This window comes from Lactuca saligna, chromosome 4 (genome assembly GCF_052625555.1).
Source record: "Lactuca saligna cultivar CGN05327 chromosome 4, ASM5262555v1, whole genome shotgun sequence".
Classification (NCBI taxonomy): domain Eukaryota; kingdom Viridiplantae; phylum Streptophyta; class Magnoliopsida; order Asterales; family Asteraceae; genus Lactuca; species Lactuca saligna.
The window spans coordinates 5,535,524-5,551,964 of record NC_136420.1 but is presented as its reverse complement, the minus strand read 5'-3'; the positions used below and the strand labels follow the sequence as shown (position 1 = coordinate 5,551,964).

The 16,441-nt window shown below is 36.0% G+C and overlaps 1 protein-coding gene across 2 annotated transcripts; it reads right to left on the bottom strand.

Annotated features, from left to right (window-relative positions):
- Nucleotides 1-1,223: 1,223 nt before the first annotated feature.
- On the bottom strand, nt 1,224-1,937 carry LOC145044299 (uncharacterized). Of its 2 annotated transcripts, none has more exons than XM_078993176.1 (2): nt 1,777-1,937; nt 1,224-1,703 (listed from the first exon to the last, which is right to left on the bottom strand). In XM_078993176.1, the coding sequence occupies exons 1-2, from the start codon at nt 1,883-1,885 to the stop codon at nt 1,405-1,407; spliced, it is 408 nt and encodes a 135-aa protein (XP_078849302.1). In that variant the 5' UTR covers nt 1,886-1,937; the 3' UTR covers nt 1,224-1,404. The 2 variants fall into 2 exon arrangements, with proteins under 2 accessions (XP_078849302.1, XP_078849303.1); XM_078993177.1 differs by having other exon boundaries at nt 1,224-1,691.
- Between the last annotated feature and the right edge of the window lie 14,504 nt (nt 1,938-16,441).

The window sequence follows — 16,441 nt, the reverse complement described above, 5'->3', positions numbered from 1 at the left end:
TTCATGATTTCAAAGTTTAAAACATAATATCCGCTCAACCTTTACATTTATAAAATATCTTTAATATTTTTTTAATTTAAATGTATTTATATGTATTATTAACAATATTAACAATAACAAATTTAAAAAATAGTATACTTATTTATATTTTTAATGTAATAATTATAATAATAATAAGGTTTTTGTTTGGAGAAAAACCCTGATTTTTTTTTTTTTTTTTTTTTTTTTTTTTTTGTAGAAAAGTCCCAATACTTTGGATCAATTTATGAAATAATCTCAAATTAATTTGTTACCAGTTTCAACCAATGAAAAAGTGTCAAAATACAAACTTTGACGGTTTTTGAGACTTTTTCGTAAACAAAAAATAGTTTATAACTAAAATATAAACTGGGCTAAAATTTTAGGATTTTATTAGAGATTTCCCTATATATATATATATATATATATATATATATATATATATATATATATATATATATATATATATATATATATATATATATAGAGAGGGAAGAAGGAAATTTTCGGTAGGAATGTAAGAATTTTTTTTCTATATATTTTTTTGACGAACAAAATAAATGAATCACTAGATGATTCATTTGTAAGATTATTCACAAGAAAAAATTCTCAAAAAAACATCTTTATGATTTATTTTTAAGTAATTAAGAAAAAATTCATTTTTATGACAATTTTACTGAATAACAACAAAATCATTGTATAAATAAATCATCGAGAGATTTTTTAAAATTTTTTTTTCTTGTGAATCATCTTACAAATGAATCATCTAATGATTCATTTTGTTTCTTTGCGAAAAATATATATAGAAAAAAACTTATTACCTTCCTACCAAAAATTTCCTTCTTATTTGATCTTTATTATATATATATATATATATATATATATATATATATATATATATATATATATTTGAAAATTAACTTACACTGTTCCAAAAAAAAAGTTATAAATATAAAATTTTAAGACAAATATCTGTATAAATTTGAAAATTAACTTACACTGTTCCAAAAAAAAAAGTTATAAATATAAAATTTTAAGACAAATATCTGTATAAATTTGAAAATTAACTTACACTTTTCCAATATATATATATATATATATATATATATATATATATATATATATATATATATATATATATATATATATATATATATATATATATTAAGACAAACCTTCAATGATCTATATTACAACTTTACAAGTGTCTAATTAAAAAACACGATTACTTGAAATAAAATTTGATTTTCTAACCGAACCTCTTATTTAGTAAATAGCATTCTATAAACTTATTATAATACAGATTATTAAATGGTAAAATCTGAAAATATGTTTTCAAAATAAAAATTATTTTCTTCAAAAGGAAACGCGGTGCAGATGACGCACTCAGGCAGGCGGTGGTGGAGCGATTGTACAGTTCGAAATTCGTCCTTGCACCGCCGGCGGCGGCGGCGGCGGTGACTGAATACTACGGTACCTCGGTGTTGGACTTAGCTTTGGTGCCGGAGGTGTCGGCTTGGGTACCGTGCGTAAATTTGGAGCTGTGCTCCGCATCTGTGTCGTTGATGGTGGCGGAGGTGGATCAGAGAACATATAATGCGGAGCTCCACTTAACTTAGGCGCCGGTGGTGGTGGCAGCTTTCTAAGCTTCCTCCTACCGGAAACTACAGTTCCTGTAGAAAATTCTGCATTCATCGTTGAAGTCTGATCTAAATCGATGGAAACTACGGAATTAAGTATTGGAAGCAATAGATTTACCTGGATCTGGTTCGATTAATGAAGCCGAGTTTGCTTGAAGAAGATGATCAAGTACCAGAATCAGAAGCAGTATAGCTACTCGTTTTGCGTATAAGGCATTCATAGCCATAGCTGGATCCTTGTCCCTTGACCCCGGTTTTGATGTGTTTGGATATACACAGTACTTTATACTTTTATATATAGTGAATAAATATCCGAAGAATTAATTCTTGTGGGGCAATGTCACAGTACCCTAGAGATAAATTATAAATAGTAAAAAAAATTTGTTAATTTTTCGATGACACCTCTACATTAATTCGTCAATTTACAACGTGGAAATTCATTCTAAAATACATGATATCAAGAAGTAGTTTAGAAGTCGTTTAAAAAAAATCTTTTCATAAATATTTTATGAGACTCATCAATCTAATAAAAATATTAAGTAAATGTTATAAAAGGGTTAATGAATGACCTATCATGGTAATAAGATTTCAATTTTGTTTATATCAAATCCTAAAGTTTTTTTTATACATATTACAATAAAGTGTTTATTATAGTTGTTTAAATGTAAGATTTTAACTCAAGTCCATAAAATCGTTTTTATACATATCACATCAATATGGTTGTTATAACCGTTTAAATGTAACATTTTAACGGTTATAACAATCATTTTGATGTAATATGTAAATAAAAAAAGGACCTAATGTAGATAAAACTTTATTATCTTCTTAAGTCCTTAACCATTAGAAGCTTTTAAAATAATTACATAAATAAACCTTATGATTTACAAAAAAAATAATAATAAATAATTTAATTTTAGTAACAAATTCTTTAAAATCCAAAATTTGATTTAGTTTCCAAAAATGTAGTTAACTTTTTTTGAAAATAATTGATCTATACTAAGTTATACATTCAAACAATAGGTTTCATTTATATTTGAATCTAACACTTTAAGAGTAATATTTATAAATGGTTTATGTGGTTTTCAAAAGTATCAAATTGAGTTTTTGTGGTTTTAATTTTTATCGTGATATACATTTTTTCCTCCTTCTCGGATGGTTTTTTCTCCAAATATCACTCGTGTAAGCCTTCATCAACCCATCCCTATTAGGCGCCACTCAACCCTTCTTTCCCACTACAATTCTTCTTCCTTAATGCTTATTTGGCTTAGCTTTTGATATGTCAAAAGTTTTTTTAGAAAAAGATCCAAAGTTAAAAGATATTTAGTAAAAGATTTTTAAAAACAACTTTTGGATTTTGGATAGAAAAAAAATAACTTTTTGAAAAAGTTAGGAAAATCTAACTTTTTGTAACTTTTTCGAAAATGACTTTTGTCCTCTAAAAAACTAAGTCAAACACCCCCTTACATTTCCCCCGATTAAAATAGATTTGTTGGTAGAAGTAGGAGAATGTAACAGAAACAGATGATGTCGTAAAAAGAAGAGACTGGAGGGATTATGGCTTTATAGAAACAATTAGGTTTTCACGGTGGTTTGTACTTTTTTTTTTTTTTTATTTATTTATTTTTTTTATATTGATATTGCTAACTTCATTTTCATTTTCAGGTTGGTTCCAAAAGGAATGAAAAGCAGGTACCGTTAATCCTAATTAACCCTTATTTCCCTTTGAAAAGCAAATCACCACAGGTCAGTTTAATTTTGATTTTTTAGCTGGGGTTTTTGTTGATCATTCCTATCTCGAACTACATTGTTTTGTTAGTTGTGACGAAGTTGTATTGCGTAGATTCCATCTCGCTATGATGTTATCTCAATGTATTTTTGAAAATTTTACAATTTAATTTAGTTCAAAATAATTTAATCCAATTAACAGCTATTAGATTCGCGAACCTAACTATTTACGACTATGTATTTATCATTTGAACTACAAAGCGGATTACCACCAAAAAAGACGCAGGAGTGATGGACGGGTGGACAGAAGTTCGCCAAAAAAAAACCGGTGGCCATCAGCAAGACAATAACAACGTATTTTGTCACAAACATATCTGGAGAATCGAGAAAAGGAGATGTTAGGAAAACCTTCGAGAGATTTGGCAACCTTACAGACATCTACATGGGGCAAAAACTGGGGAAAATGGCAAACATTATGCATTTGTCCGATTCAGAGGAGTCGGAGACGTTAAAGAGCTAGAAAGAAAATTGGATGGACTGAAGATAAGAGGGAAGACCCTGAGGGTAAATATTGCCCTGCATGAGAGAAAAGAACCACCCAGGAAGCAGCGAGACAATGAAACAGGAAACAGAGTGACGGGAGGTCATGTGAACAACAAAGGAGAAAAGGCATCAAGAATCGGAATTGGAACCCGTGACCATCGAACCTACGCAGACCTGCTGAGACCAAGAGATGTTGCCAGCAATGTCAGATATGCAACAGAACCCCCTGGACCTCCATTACCAACCCCTATCACTTTACAACGCGATCCGGTTACCCACAGCTAACACTGGAACATGAGCCTCTCAAAGAACTGGAAACCGGTGATTGAAAAATTACAATCAAGACTGAGTACTTGGAAATCGAAATCCTTATCGATCGGGGGTCGGCTAACACTAGCCAAAGCTATTCTGGGTAGCCTTCCAACATTTTACTTTTCCTTATTTGTTGCTCCAGCAGGTGTTATCAAGACTTTGGAAAAAATAAGGCGAAGGTTCCTATGGGGTGGTGCGGATGAGAAAAAACACATCAACTGGGTGGCATGGGATAAAGTGACTGCCCCCAAAAAAGTTGGCGGTCTGGGATTAGGCTCGCTTAAAGCTCTTAATTTGTCCCTAATAGTGAAATGGTGGCGGAGGCTAAGATTCGAAAAAGCAGGCTTATGGTCCAATGTCATAAAAGGGATCCATAATCTTCACAATAAACCTTCTGCCCTCATGTCTAAAAAAAATACCTGGAATATGGAAAAATATCGTCGGAGCTCAAGATGAACTAGCGAAACTTGGAATTGATATAAATGATATAATCTCAAAAAAAATTGGTAATGGGGATGACCCCATGTTTTGGCAAGACAGATGGATTGGCGAAGCAACATTAAAGGAATCCTTCCCAGAGCTATACAAGTTGGAACGGAAAAAACGGTGTAAAATAAGTGATCGTATCAAACCAGGAGGGATCATCTGGGATTGGAAATCAAGTCCGACTCTCACGACCCAGCTTAGTGAGGCTGACACACTATTCGACATGGTCCGCAATATTCACCTGAATCCACGAAGAGATGAATGGATATGTGATATATCAAGTGATAAGGTATTTCATGTAGACGTTCTTAGATCAAAAATTGATGGGAGAGATACAGTGACACCAACAGGGGAATGTCTAATAAATTGGATCCATGAAGTCCCGCTAAACGTGAACTGTTTTATGTGGAGGGTATCTATGGACCGTATCCCCACTGCTACTGCCCTGCTTAAGCGTGGTGTACAAATTGGGACCTCTATATGTTCATATTGCGAGTCGGAAGATGAAGACATCAACCATGTAATACTAAGATGCCCAATGGCTTCCAAGGTTTAGGAATGGGTGTTCATCTGGTGTGGGCTACCTGGAAGAAAGTTTGGGTCAATTGGTGAGCTTGTGAAATTCCTTTCACAATGGGTAACATGCCCAAATAAACGGAAAAACTTAATTAGCATATGTTATGGAATGGCTTGGCTCATTTGGAAAGCAAGGTGTGATCACGTTTTCAAGAAGACTCGAACCTCCCCTACCATAGTGGCGGATATGGTCAAATCCATAGTCTTCTCATGGATAAAACACACGAGAGTCAATTGTAACTATTGTTGGGTCGATTGGTGTATTAATCCCTTTCTTTGTATGCAATGTTCTCCTCAAAAACCTTGTATTTCCCCCCTAGCACCTTGCTAGGGGTATGTTTTGTTTCTTCTTAATAATATTTGTCGGTTCCAAAAAAAACTATTTACGACTTTGTTTGACCACCTCCACGACCTTTAATAATTAAGATGCAATTAGGCAAAGAGCATCGGTGGTGTATATAATTAATCAAACTTAGTTGCTTCCTAAATCAAGTTGACTTTATTTATTTAGTGGGTTTGGTACTTTCAAATAACAAAAACCAAAAACTAAAAGGTTAAACTAGTAGACAAGATTTGAGGTTTTACCATAAGGACAATTAAATAAACTAACCTAATTTTAATGGCACACAATGATTTTTTTAAAGTAACCAAGTTCAGAACACTCAGTTCCAGAGATCCGGTCATCCGAATGGTGAATCCGGCTCGTTACTAAGGTCACCTCTATATATAGGCATAACTTTTCGAAATTTAGCTTCAATATTAGATTTTGGACTTAAAGCATTGTCAACTTCGGATATTTCGAGTTTTTCTATGTTTTAATGTATTTTTTCTTTTACGTTTTTGTGTTTACTTTTATATATTTTTTCCTACATATGACTTGATCACATATAATAATTTTTGTTTGTTAACTTTAAAAAATATATTATATTTAATTAAGTTTGTCTATGACATAACATAATTTTTTTAACGTTTATATGTTTAATTTTATATATGTTTCTTACATATGATTTGAGTCACATATAATAACTTTTATTCTTTAACTAAGAAATAATTAAGTTTTACGTGTTTATTTTTATGTATGTTTAATATAAATTCAAGGTGTCACTTTTCGACATATTCGACATAAATTTAGAACTTGTGTACATTATTATTATTAAAAAAAAACCCTTGTTTTTTCTATGTACGTGTCAGTATAAATTCGAGTTCTTTACGTTTTCGACGTAATTTTTTCTATGTTTTCGAGCATATTTTTATGTAAGAAAAAAATAAGCACATACAAAAAAATAAGCTTGAAAACATAAACTGAATTTATGTCAATACTTATATTTATGTACAAAAAAATAAGCACATAAATTAAAATGAGATAATGTCATTGTAGCACAATGAACTTTTGTAATTTGTCCGACTTTACCATTTTTTTTTTTTTTGCACATTAGGTCAACTAACTTTTAATGTACATGTCAATTGGGTCATTATCATTAGTTTTTAACCATTTATTCATTAACTAGTTATCTAAATTACACGAATGGCCCCTATAATGAGTCGTTATCAGTCATGTTTTAAATCACACGACTAAAACTACCACAATTCTGAAACTCTAAGGGCCAAAATGTAACATTGAATACATATTCCATAAATTCTTTCGTATCCCAACTTACCCGAAGCTCCTTCAAAATCAAAATATTTTGAATCTGATAAATTCATTGTAATTCATAATTTGTTGGTATTATGTTATTTTTGATACTTAAAAGCCTAATCAAATGGTAATCACACTATTTTCTTACTTTAACCCGATGAAATCCTCAAAAAACCCTACCCCAAATCGCTAGAGAGATCGCTCGTTTGCACGAGGTGCCATAGCTTGAGGACCTACGGGAACTTGAAGGATCAAACCGTCGAAATCCTGCTACATGATTTCAACTTCGGTCATATAGTCGAAAAGAGGTTGATTTCAGTTTCAGGTCTCGTCATTTGGGTTTACCTGGTTGAGTTCGGTCGAGTTTTAAATTTGTTGCTCTTGATGAGGGGTTTTGGTTAAGAATTCAAGATGAATTTCATATCCAAATGACAAATCTTCAAATTTCTCATAAGACTTACAAAATGGTGCTTGAATTATATGTTTCGTTTCATGGAGACGATGAATTATGGTACATGAATCCTTTAGATTCGTATGTAGAAACCAAACATTTGGCCATCGGAAGAGCTCACGCTGCATACCATGAAGTATTGTTGGCGATTGACGGTTAATTAGTCGGATCAGTGATTCTTTTCCTGGTGATATTCACCAGTGGAATCAATCCTCTGTTTTGGGAGCCTGTTGTCTCCATTGGAGTTATTGATCTTCCTACTTATGATATCGGTTCGACTCCGCTTCTAGAGCTTCTTTTAGATAACAAAAAACCATTCAATTGGGCTTCAGGTTGCTGATGGTATCTCCTTAGACTTGTTGTGCTCATCCTCATGCACCTCTTCATCCTTCTTGTAACCACCACAGCCCCTCGGGCCTCTAACACCAGCTAAGGCAGCGTCCAACTGCTCAGATCGCTGAGCCAGACCGGAAGTCCACTTCCTATTTCCCAACTGCCTATCTAAACCAATCTTTTGCTACTGGGTTACCCCGACCACCACATCAACCGCCTGAGTAACTGAGGCCCACTCCTCGAACTTGGCGACCACTCAATCAGTGACATACCTAATGATGTTAGGTAACTCCTCGTGTAGGGCTCGCAAAACCTCCATAACAATCCAATCCTGTGGTTGACCCTCCTGAAGACATGGTGCACCATTCACTTCCGATCCCAAATGACAAGAGTTAATAATAGGATCCTCCTTCCTGCAGGTTTCTAAGAGTCCACAAGCTTTGGGCTCCAAGTGAGCCCCCAACTGTGTCACTATGATCTCGGTCCGAGAATCACCGATACGACTATCCACTAGCTCCAAACTCCCATCCTTCACTAAACCAAAGATCACAAGAGTCTGCTCCAAAATACCACGGGTAATCTCCGACAAGATGAACTCCCGCATCTGCTCGCTAATCGACTCAGCACCTGCACCTGAGCCGGACCCCGAACTAGAACCAGAGTCGGAACTAGAACCATCTTCCTGAGTGATCATCTCCAAACTGAAATACGACCATCCATCACTCAAAACATACCCAAGAATCTGTTGGATATAGTGTCTAAGTTCATAACTATATTTGGTATGTACTTGACCCGACCCGGCATGGTCCATTTGGGTTGCACTTCACCCGAACAATTTATGGATAATATTTGAGAATAGTACAAGTTATGATTTATTAATATATTATAAGTTCTAATATATTAATATAAGATCATATTATTTAATTAGTAGTGATCTATAATTAATCTAGGATTAATTTAGAGATCAAAGATATTACTAATTAAATATGGGCTTCTATATTTATATAGTGTGGGCTAAAGCTTATTTGGAATGGGCTAGGCTTGCATGGAAAAAGTCCATGGATACTCCATGGAGCTTTAACCCATGGATCTCATGGAAATGAAGAGACATGGGTTTTAGGGATGTAACCCTAATCTTCCACACTATATAAAGGAGGCTTTGGTTCTTGAAATGACACTAGTTGACACTTGTTGAGGTGAGGGCAAATTTCAAGATAGTAGTGACTATTCTCTCAAAGTTCCAAGTTTGTGGTGATTTGTGATTTCCACTTGAGGCATCCACACTATTAGTGCTAGGCTCAAAAACTCCAAGCAATCAACTACAACTTCAAGGTAAGTATTTCTTCTAGCTTTATTTGATTCATGTTCCCCATGCCATGCTAGCTAGGATATAAACCTTGGAAAAATTAATTATTTGCATGTATCTTAGACAAACATAGATCCAAGGTTTATTAGGGTTGCATGTACACTTAGGAAGTGTTAGAATGCTCAAAACCCAACAATGGTATCAGAGCCAAGGCTTGTTTGTTTGATACTTGTTGCAATTTTTTGGAAAAAGTCAAAAAACTTGTTGTCTGACTGCTGGACTCGGCGAGTCCATGGGGGGACTCGTCAAGTTCACTTGTATCTTCAACCTACTCGTCGAGTAGGTTCATGTACTCGGCGAGTAGGGTCGACAGAGTGCAAATTTTCGACTTTAGTTGCTGGAAATGGATTAGAAACATTACCCTAAACTATTTTGGTACTTGAAAACTTGTTTTAGATGGTGTAATGTCATGGCTAATTCATTTACAACAACTAGTTATCAAAATTACAAATTTTAAGTGTGATTTTGATTCATGAAAGTGTTCATATTCATGTTCTTGTTCTTATGATGTTTAGATGATCATAGGAATTATTTTTAACCTATGTGGTAGATTAATTTTGATCATAATGTGTTTTAATGGAGTCCATAACTTGTCCTCAAGTTATGGAAAACCAAAAGTCACTTGGATTAAAAACCATTAAAAGAACACAAGAGTTAGAAAAATGAAGAGTCTTCATTTTATTACTTTATTAAACTCATAAGTTACAAGAAATGAAAAGTTTTGAAAGTTTACAAAACTTGCCCTCAAGTTTTGGAACAAGTAAAGTCATATTAAAAACTTTAGTTCCAACCCTTAGAATTTTAAAAGTTAAAATTCAACCCTTATGCTTATATTATTATGATTTAATAATTATATATATGTATAAGAACAAAGTCGTCTTACCGCTAGTACGCCTCATTCACGAAGCCGGTCTATAAGGTGGGTTTAAGGTTGTTGCCTATAAAATGGCAACTTAATGGGTGTCCACTCTCACCCACCGCTTGCTTGACCGGTGGAGGGTCGTTAGCCGAACGGGTAACACAAGGACTTATAAATTCTCATTAAAAGTATGATGAATATTATAAAGTAACTAAATGTTTTATTAAATTCCCAATCTTAGTTACTTTAGGAAAAATGTGAATAAGGTGCTAATCCATGAAATTACACTTTACACTTTGTCTAAGTCGTTAGTGGAGCGTGTGTGGTTAACCGGCACACTAACTTGGACTTAACAAGGTAGGTAAAGGGTGACTTAATATTTATTATAGTATCGATGGAGCGTGTGTGGTTAACCGACACATCGATTGAGGGGTAATTTATTAAGGGTACCAAGTAATTTGCATGGTTACTTCACACCTCGTTTTGTGATCCTCGGCATCCCAGTCACAAAACTTGGAGGGCACACTCGAGATTGAAACATGCCTTTGAAAAGTTCATTGAATCTCAAAAGAATCTAGGAATTTCTAAGTACCAAATCAAAAACTTAATATTTACTATTTCGTTTTTTGGTGGAAATTGGTGAATCGTCATTCACCTACCTTTCAAATATGTTATTACTTAGACTACGACATACCTCTTCTAAGTTATAATATATTGTGATTGGATCCTAGCCTTAATACTACATTTGGGTGTTTTATTAAGGACTATCTCTATATCTAAACTAAAACCTTCTTTCTTCATTTTCAGATGTCTGCAAACACTACTGCTTCTGCCTCTAATCCTAATGGCTCCTTTACTCTTATGAACTTATGTGGGAAAGTCACTTTTGATGGATCCAACTTTAATGAATGGATTAGAAACATCAGAATGATTACTCGCTACGAGGACAAGGAATATGTCCTCGATAAGGAGCTTAAGGAGATTGATGAGACAGTTGCTACTCCTCAAGAGATCGCTGAGTTTAGGGCACATGAAAGGGATGCCACCAAAGTGGCATGCATCATGATGGCCACTATGACCGCGGATCTCCAAAAATCCTATGAAGATTTCTACCCCTATGAGATGCACCAAGACTTGATGGAAAGATACCATCAAAGTGCTCGTCAAGAGAGGTATGAAATCATCTCCTCCATGATAACAACTCGCATGAAGGATGGTGAACCCATCACGGGCCACATGCAGAAAATGCAAAGATTTGTGGACCGTTTGCTGAAGCTAAATGTGAACTTCCCTGAGGAGCTTGCAATAGATATCATTTTGCACTCCTTACCTTCATGTTATGATCAATTCCGCATGACATACCACATGAACAAGGAAGAGGTCACACTCAACAAACTTCAAGGACTCTTAAAGACTGCGGAAAGTGGTCTTAAGGGTAAGGCGGTTGTTACTACTCCTACTTCTACAAACTCCGCCCCTGTCTTGGCAATCGGGAAAGGACGAGGGAAGAAGAGAAAGAGTTCTTTGAAGGGTACCAAGGTTATGACCCTTGATGGCTCTTCTTCAAGTGGAACCAAGAAAGGTTTCATCACTCCTTCTTCTGACCCAAAAGAGGCTGAATGCTTCTATTGCCATGAAAAGGCACATTGGAAGCGAAACTGCCCAAAGTACCAGCAAGATGTAAAGGATGGGAAAGTTAAACCCAACCATGCAGGTATTTACACTATCATTTCTAGTAACTCACCCCATTCTAAATCTTGGGTCCTTGATACCGGTTGTGGTATTCATTTTTGTTGTGACTTGCAGGGACTAAGAAGAAGTGAGAATGTGGAGCAAGGAAGAATAAACTTAATCATGGGGAATAGGAAAGTTACACCTGTCACCAAGATTGGAGTTTATACTTTGTCGCTAAGTAGTGGGTTTAGTTTAGATTTGAATAAATGTTGTTATTCGCCAGAAATGGCAAGAAATATTATTTCCTTTCATGCATTGTATAAACAAGGTTTTACCTTTTCATTTAATAATGAAGTTGGTTCTATTGATGCTTTCTTTAATAATGTTCTTTATTTTAAAGCATTACCTTGTGATGGCGTGTATGAAACAGTATCTGTGGTTGATAACTTAGGAAATAATGTGATGTGTATTGATTCTATTAATAATAATAACTTGGATAAAGCATCGTTATGGCATTGTCGACTTGGACATATAAGCAAGAAGTGCATAGGCCAACTCCAAAAGGATGGAGTCTTGGAGTCATTTGACTTAAAGTCAGATGATAGTTGCGAATCATGCTTACTTGGAAAAATGAAAAATCACCCTGCATAGGCTCGTGTGAGAGGGGTGAAGGTTTGTTGGACCTTGTACACACGGATGTGTGTGGACCATTCAAACATGCCACAAGGGATGCTAATCGTTATTATTTGAATTTTACCGATGATTACAGTAGATATGGATATGTATACTTAATCAAGCATAAGTCAGAGACTTTCGAAAGGTTTAAGGAATTTAAATAGGAAGTCGAGAATCAATTGGGCAGGAACATTAAGATGCTTTGATCTAATCGAGGTGGTGAGTATCTTAGTTCAGAGTTCCTCGACTATCTTAGGGAATGTGGGATAGTCTCACAATTGACACCACCCAGGACACCACAGTTGAATGGTGTAGCTGAGAGGCATAATCGAACCTTGTTGGATATGGTTAGTTCCATGATGAGTCGAGCTTCGCTACCAATCTCATTTTGGGGGTATGCCTTAGAGATTGCCGCCCATATCCTTAATCTAGTCCCTACAAAGAATGTTGCCAAAACTCCTCACGAGATGTGGACTGGTAAAGTACCCAAACTAGACCACATCAAGATCTGGGGTTGCGAAGATTTTGTGAGGCGCGAGTCTCATGATAAGCTAGAACCCCGAAGCGAGAGGTGTATTTTCATCGGCTACCCACAAAGATCCTTTGGTTACCTGTTTTACATACCTAGTGATAATGTGGTCTTTGTAGCAAGAAAAGGAGTCTCTCGTGAGAGAGAATTTATAAGCCAAGGAGACAGTGGGAGGCAAATTGACCTTGAAGAACTTCAAGATTCAAATGGTGAAGGAACTTCAAACCCTAGCCCTCAGCTTGAGGAGGAAACTCCTGTTGAGCCAATTGACGATTTTGTACCTCTGAGACGTTCCACGAGAGTTAGGAATGCACCTGAGCACTACTATGGTTTTCATATTACTGCGGAAGGTGAGACACTTATTAGTGATGAGACACTAGTAGGTATGGATGAACCTAACAGTTAAGTGGAAGCCATGGCAGGCCCCGAGTCTGCGAAATGGAAAGAGGCTATGGATAGCGAGATACAATACATGTATGACAATCAAGTTTGGAAATTGGTTGAGAATGTACCAGGTCTTAAGACTGTAGGGTGCAAATGGGTCTTCAAGAAGAAGACCGGCATGGATGGTAAAGTACACACTTATAAGGCTAGACTGGTTGCAAAGGGCTTCTCTCAAATTCCTGGAGTGGACTATGATGAGACCTTTTCTCCAGTAGCCAAGATAAAGTCTATTCGGGTTCTGTTAGCCATAGCTGCATTTCATGACTATGAAATATGGCAAATGGATGTCAAAACCGCTTTCCTTAATGGAAAGTTGGCTGAAGATGTTTACATGAGTCAGCCAGAGGGTTTTGTCAGCAACGAGTACCCTAATAGAGTGTGTAAGTTTGAGAAATCCATTTATGGATTGAAGCAAGCACCTCGCAGATGGAATCTTTGCTTTGATGAAAAGGTCAGGGAATTTGGCTTTTCTAGGAGTGAAGATGAATCTTGTGTTTATGTCAAGGCTAGTGGGAGTATAGTCAGTTTTTTGGTACTGTATGTGGACGACATACTACTCATAGGAAATGACATCCCAACTCTGCAGGAAGTAAACTCCTGGCTTGGGAAGTGTTTCGCTATGAAGGACCTTGGTGAAGCTGCCTATATTCTAGGGATAAGGATCTTGAGAGACCGGAGTAAAAGACTAATTGGACTTAGTCAAAGCACCTATGTGGACAAAGTGTTGAAAAGATTCAACATGCATAACTCCAAGAAAGGTGAGTTACCCATTCAGAGTAACGCCATATTAAGTAAGACACAAAGCCCTAGTACTGAGGCTGAGATAGCAGAAATGAGTCTACTACCTTATGCTTCAGTTGTAGGATCGATCATGTATGCTATGATGTGTACTCGGCTTTGAGCATGGTTAGCAGGTATCAGGGGAACCCTGGCAAGGAACACTGGACTGCGGTAAAGAATATCCTCAAGTACCTGCGAAGGACTAAGGACTGGGTCCTTACCTTCGGTGGGAATGATGACTTGAGAGTTGTGGGGTATAGTGATGCTGGCTTCCAGACTGATAGGGATAATTTCCGCTCTCAGTCGGGCTGGGTCTTTACCTTAAACGGAGGAGCAATCACTTGGAAGAGTTCCAAGCAGGAGACAGTGGCTGATTCCACTTGTGAATTAGAGTATATAGCAGCAAGCGAGGCAGCAAAGGAGGCTATATGGCTAAAGAACTTCATCGGAGACCTTGGAGTTGTACCAGCTATAAAAGAGTCGATGGAGATTTTCTGTGACAGCAATAGTGCGGTTGCCTTAGCCAAGGAACCAAGAGATCATGGGAGATCCAGACACATTGACAGAAAATATCACTTCATCAGACATCGAATAGAAGAAGGAATCCTCGTGGCAAAGAGGGTATCATTGGATGAGAACCCAGCAGATCCCCTCACGAAGGGACTGTGTAGGGTTAAGCATCTCCAGCATGCTTGGAGCATAGGGCTGAAGGATGATATAAGTCTTAGTAGTTAGATAAATTATGAAATTTATAAAGTGTAATTGACATTTGATGATGAATAAAAGGTGTTTTATTTATGAGTAAAGTGTTGCTATCTCTTGTCGATCGTTTACTTTATTTCTTTTTGCATGTTTTGACTTCCAGAATAATTATGTTTGGTATATCATATTATTCAAACCTCCACAGTCGGTCATATGTCGGAAGTAGGTATGAATCAAGACTGTCATGATTGGTTGCAGAGGTCTAAGGTGTTGGACATGGCTACAACAATCATGAGTGCTCATAAGTTCTGAGCATTAGACTCAACCCACGCTCACTGGAATCACTTCATGGAATTCTATCTCGAGTGATCGTGATACGGTAATATCATATAAGTCTTCAAACCTAGAGATATGATTTGTTACTTACAAGTTGGTTATGCATTGATTGTACGAAAACGCATTGGTAACTCGATGTTATAAAACGTGCTTTTGTGTGTAATTCAATGAGTGGCAGAACAAACATATGAGTCGAAGTTTATCTGTTCCTTCTTGGATTAGAAGTTGATATCTGGGCCCCTCGATGATTTTGTTTTGACCTATGTACCGGGCCCGGTCAGAACTAAATTGATGTGTTCAGTTAAGTTCTATATCAAACAAATCGGAAATCGGGAAACAAATGCTGGACAATAAGCAAGACCATGTTCCATGTATTTGTCCGGCTGATATCTAGAACAGAGGATTATATGATCACTTATCTTAAATGGCGCGTTCTAGTTCAACAGAGTTTAAAGAGCTACGATTGTTGATCGGTTCCTGAAGTTATACTTGCAACTATAGTTATTAGACTTATCCAAGTGGGAGACTGTTGGATATAGTGTCTAAGTTCATAACTACATTTGGTATGTACTTGACCCGACCCGGCATGGTCCATTTGGGTTGCACTTCACCCGAACAATTTATGGATAATATTTGAGAATAGTACAAGTTATGATTTATTAATATATTATAAGTTCTAATATATTAATATAAGATCATATTATTTAATTAGTAGTGATCTATAATTGATCTAGGATTAATTTAGAGATCAAAGATATTACTAATTAAATATGGGCTTCTATATTTATATAGTGTGGGCTAAAGCTTATTTGGAATGGGCTAGGCTTGCATGGAAAAAGTCCATGGATACTCCATGGAGCTTTAACCCATGGATCTCATGGAAATGAAGAGACATGGGTTTTAGGGATGTAACCCTAATCCTCCACACTATATAAAGGAGGCTTTGGTTCTTGAAATGACACTAGTTGACACTTGTTGAGGTGAGGGAAAATTTCAAGATAGTAGTGACTATTCTCTCAAAGTTCCAAGTTTGTGGTGATTTGTGATTTCCACTTGAGGCATCCACACTATTGGTGCTAGGCTCAAAAACTCCAAGCAATCAACTACAACTTCAAGGTAAGTATTTCTTCTAGCTTTATTTGATTCATGTTCCCCATGCCATGCTAGCTAGGATATAAACCTTGGAAAAATTAATTATTTGCATGTATCTTAGACAAACATAGATCCAAGGTTTATTAGGGTTGCATGTACACTTAGGAAGTGTTAGAATGCCAACACCTGGAACTTAAGGTGTTTAAATACGATGCAAAATCTTGAAATTTGGGTTTCTCAAACAGTGTCCAACTCATCGAGTTC